The sequence below is a fragment of the Myotis brandtii genome, unplaced genomic scaffold, assembly GCF_000412655.1.
Source record: "Myotis brandtii unplaced genomic scaffold, ASM41265v1 scaffold596, whole genome shotgun sequence".
NCBI lineage: Eukaryota > Metazoa > Chordata > Mammalia > Chiroptera > Vespertilionidae > Myotis > Myotis brandtii.
In genome coordinates this window covers 1,529,874-1,533,466 of record NW_005370250.1, presented here as the reverse complement: position 1 = coordinate 1,533,466, position 3,593 = coordinate 1,529,874, and the positions used below count along the sequence as shown (strand labels likewise).

At 60.3% G+C, this 3,593-nt stretch overlaps 1 protein-coding gene across 9 annotated transcripts in view; it reads right to left on the bottom strand.

Moving 5' to 3' along the window:
- MEIS2 (Meis homeobox 2) overlaps window positions 1-3,593 on the bottom strand; it is a 205,229-nt gene that overhangs the window by 199,275 nt on the left and 2,361 nt on the right. For 5 of the 9 annotated variants that reach the window (XM_005879354.2, XM_005879355.2, XM_005879357.2 and 2 more), the window contains exons 2-4: window positions 2,584-2,816; window positions 899-1,040; window positions 143-193 (exon numbers count right to left, since the gene is read on the bottom strand). In XM_005879354.2, the coding sequence (XP_005879416.1) occupies window positions 143-193; window positions 899-1,040; window positions 2,584-2,789 (399 nt within the window). In that variant the 5' untranslated portion in view covers window positions 2,790-2,816. Of the gene's footprint in view, window positions 1-142; window positions 194-898; window positions 1,041-2,583; window positions 2,817-3,508 lie in introns of those variants that run through there. The other 4 variants (XM_005879352.2, XM_005879356.2, XM_005879358.2 and 1 more) reach the window with 2 other exon arrangements.

Genomic DNA, 3,593 nt, shown 5'->3' with positions numbered 1-3,593 from the left:
TCGCTGCCTGCGCCCGGGCCGGGGCCCTACGCTAGTCCCTGCCTCCCTGCCCCACTGGAGGGCTCTGGAGAAAGTGGGTACTTCTGGGCAAGGGACGGGGTCCAGGCTGGAGAAAGACAAGGAACAGTGACGGAAGCCTTACCAAATTGTCCAGCTCTGGGTTTGAGGAAAAAAGTGGCTTTTCGGCGCGAACCTATAAGAAGCAGGGGAGGTCAGCATGAATGGCCACTCCACGTAAAAGCAAGGGAACAAGCCCACCCTGTCACCGACTACTCTGTCGTGTGTGAGTGGGGATGGTGGGGGGACAGAGGCAGAGAAGAGGAAAGGGGCTTTGCTCAAAGGCATGAAGCGAGCCAGTGCCTTGCATTGGTGGGGTCAGCTTCAGCTGCGAAAGACTCAGGCCTGCTGGTTCCGGCCCCATGAAGGGGTCCCTGGAACAGCTGAACCGTGGCCTGGGAACTCCGGGCCCCGAGGACTCCCTGATCCTGGGGTCCCAGTGGCTCTCAGCCTCCCGCACCTCGGCGCCCGACGCGGACCGCCCGGAGAGGCGCCCGGCTTCCTTCCCTCCCGGGCACTTTCGGGTCCCTCACAGCCCCTGTCCCCCATTCTTGTTCAAGTAGCTACAGGAGGGGGGAAAGGCCAAGCCACAGATTAGGAGCAGGTCAATTTTAATTCGAGGGTCGAGCCCCTGTATTCCTGGCTGGGGGGGAAAACAAACACCCATATTTATCTCCGCTTCCCATTTGCCTCCAGGCTCAGGGATGGGGAGGAGCGCGGACTGGGCCGGAGGAACAGATCGGGTGTCCCAGCCTTTTCCTCCTCTTTCATGTAAAGCTCGGAGGGAAGGGGAGGGGGGCGATGGGGCCGCCGAAGGGTGAGTGGGTCAAGAAGGTTAGACCTGCTTGGCGAAGACCGCGATGTCCTCGTTGAAGGAGTCGGAGGAGCAGACGTCTCCGCCAGCCACTCCGGGTTCCCGGGGAGTGCAGGTCGCCAGCTCGCACTTCTCAAAGACCAGAGCTAACAGAGGAAACAACGGGTGCCTAACGGGCAGCGCCACGCAGAGACACACACACGGAGACGGGGTGCAGAGGGGAAGGAGCAAGAACTGTAATCAACAAGTTTGGAGGGTTCCGAGTCCTTCTTTAATACACCCAGGCACGCATCACACTTTACCACCCTTCTCCAGCTAGCCGAGCCTGGGCCAGAAACAGAAAGGAAAACCGGCCTGGCTCTTTCCCCGCAGCTCAGGGGGTCCCCTCGGATCTGCCGGGAGAACCCCTGGCCCCTGGCCCCGCCAAGTCACAAGAGCCTCAGTGGGAACGTAATGAAACGTCCAAGAGGCTCAGGCAGCCCGGAGCCTGGAGTGGATCCAGACCCACTCACTCCCCACGCTCCAGAGGCCGCCACACTCACTCCTGAGACCCAGCCCTGACCTCCCCAGAAAGGAACACGCTGTGAAATTTTTTAAAAATTGCCTGCACTCCGCGTTTCAGCGGGCATTGCAGAGGAGGCCGAAGCCTTCGCCTTCCTACACACCCGAGGTGCTATTTCCTAAACCGGCGAGAGGGCTCTCCGAGCCCCTCCACCCCCTGGCCTTTTAAACTTGTTTGCTCGACTTCTAGCAAAACGCCCGGTGCGAGGGCCAAAATAAGAGTCATCTCACACGCCGAAGAGCTCCCACCCGGAGACACGTCTCTCCAGCAGGCAGAAATAAATGAAGTCGAGCGCTAAAACTTGGTGGTGTGCGTGCGCGTCTGCCCTTTGTGTTCCTCCGGGCGGTGGAGCTACACTTGGGGATGCTTGCGGCCTCTGGCTTCGGGCTCAGTCGCTGCCGACCGCCCGGCTGTCCCCTCCCCTCGGCCTCCCGCAGCCTCCCCCACCTCCCCTCCGCGGGGACAGCCCGAGTGGTCCGCGTTGGGACCGCGCAGCCCCGTCCATCCCTGAGTGCTCTCCGAATAGAAAATAATTTCCAGCCAGCTCCCTCTCTCCCCCCAAGAGCGGCTCTGTGCGAGCAGCAGTCCCTGCCACCGGCTGCACTTCAAGGTCTGCCCCTTTATTTACAGAGAATTAAGAAGTGGGCGATTAGGACTTCCCGGCCCCCAGAAGCAGCCCTGATCCCAGCTCAAGCTGCGTTTAGTGACTCCCAGGCGCTTGGTAGGAAACACAAGAGGGAGAAAAAAGTTGCTCGTCCTCGGCAGGAAACTTTCTCCTTCGTCAAGGCCTCTGTGAGGGGGCCTGGAAGGACCGGCTCTCCGTCCTTTGGCCGGGAATCCCGTCCTTGGGGAGAAGGCCCTGGCAAGCTGCTGAAGACTCAGTCATTCCGGGCTGTGGGGTCCGGAGTGACAGGGCCATGGGGGTGGAGGAAGCTGGACCTTCTGGGGACTTAGACTCAAGGGGCACCGCAGGCCCCCTACACTGTCCTTCCTTAAGGCAAGCGCCCCCCCTTCTCTAAGCAGAAGTAACTCCCCACTTAGTCGTTCACCCCCTCACACCCCCCCCCCACACACAACAAACACACACTCAAACTCACACTCACACACAGCACGTCGGGTCGTGGTCGTGGGGGGTGGGGTGGAGGGTTACCCATAGATCGCGTCCTTGTCCCGCTTCAAGGCGTCGTTGACAGCGGATCCCATGCTGGCCGGCATGACATTGGGGTGCGGGGCGTGCGCGCCGTAGTGCTGCGTGGCGTGGAGCGGCGGCCCGTGGTTCAGGTGGTGAACTGGGGGGATCGGCCGCGGCGCGTGAGGGTCTCCGTACATGGAAGCCGGCACCCCTACTCCGTCCATCCCGCCGTAATGGGGCAGCTCATCGTACTGTCAGAATCCGGCAGAGGGGAGGGGGCGCAGGCGGCGAGAGAGAGCGAGAAAGCCGAGGGGGGACGGAAAAAGGGAGCCGGGAGAAGACGGCAAGGGGAGAAGTGGGGAAGGAATAGGGATGTGAGAGGGAGAACGACGAAGGGAAGACGAGAGAGGAGGGGGGAGTCAGGAGGGGGGGGGGAGAGAGAAAGAGAGAGAGAGAGAGGGAGAAAAAAATAAAAATAAACACAAAGTCAGAAAGGAGAAAAGTACCGAGCACGAGTTAAACACACAAAAACCAAACCAGCCGAAACAACGGAGCTGAAAGTTGGGGGAATTTTTTTTTCCAATTTTAAAATTAAGAAGTCTGAATGAGGAGCAGCGTTTAAAGCAGGAAGAGGGGGGCGGCGAGGCCGGGGACCCGGGGGTGCTCGGAGGTGCCGCTCGGGCCGGAGGCAGCAGAACCGAAGCGAGCCAACCGAGGGAGAAGTGGAGTTCGTGTGCGGAGGCAGCCCCGGATCCCACCCCTCGCCCCCCTTCGCCTCCTCCAGAGGATCCAATAAATCAAAAGGCGAAATGAAACAAAATAAAGGGGAGAAAAACGCGAATAATCAGGACGAGAGCGCCGAGGACCAGGGAAGACTGGGGCCAGTGCCTCCCCGGGGGCAAGGAGCGGAGGGTGGGGGTGGGGGGAATAACGTGAAAGTTACCAGAAACATTATTTAGCAGCTGATTCCCCGCGTCCTTGTCAATTTCAGAGACAAAACAAGCAGCCCCGGCTAGTCTGGGCGGCGG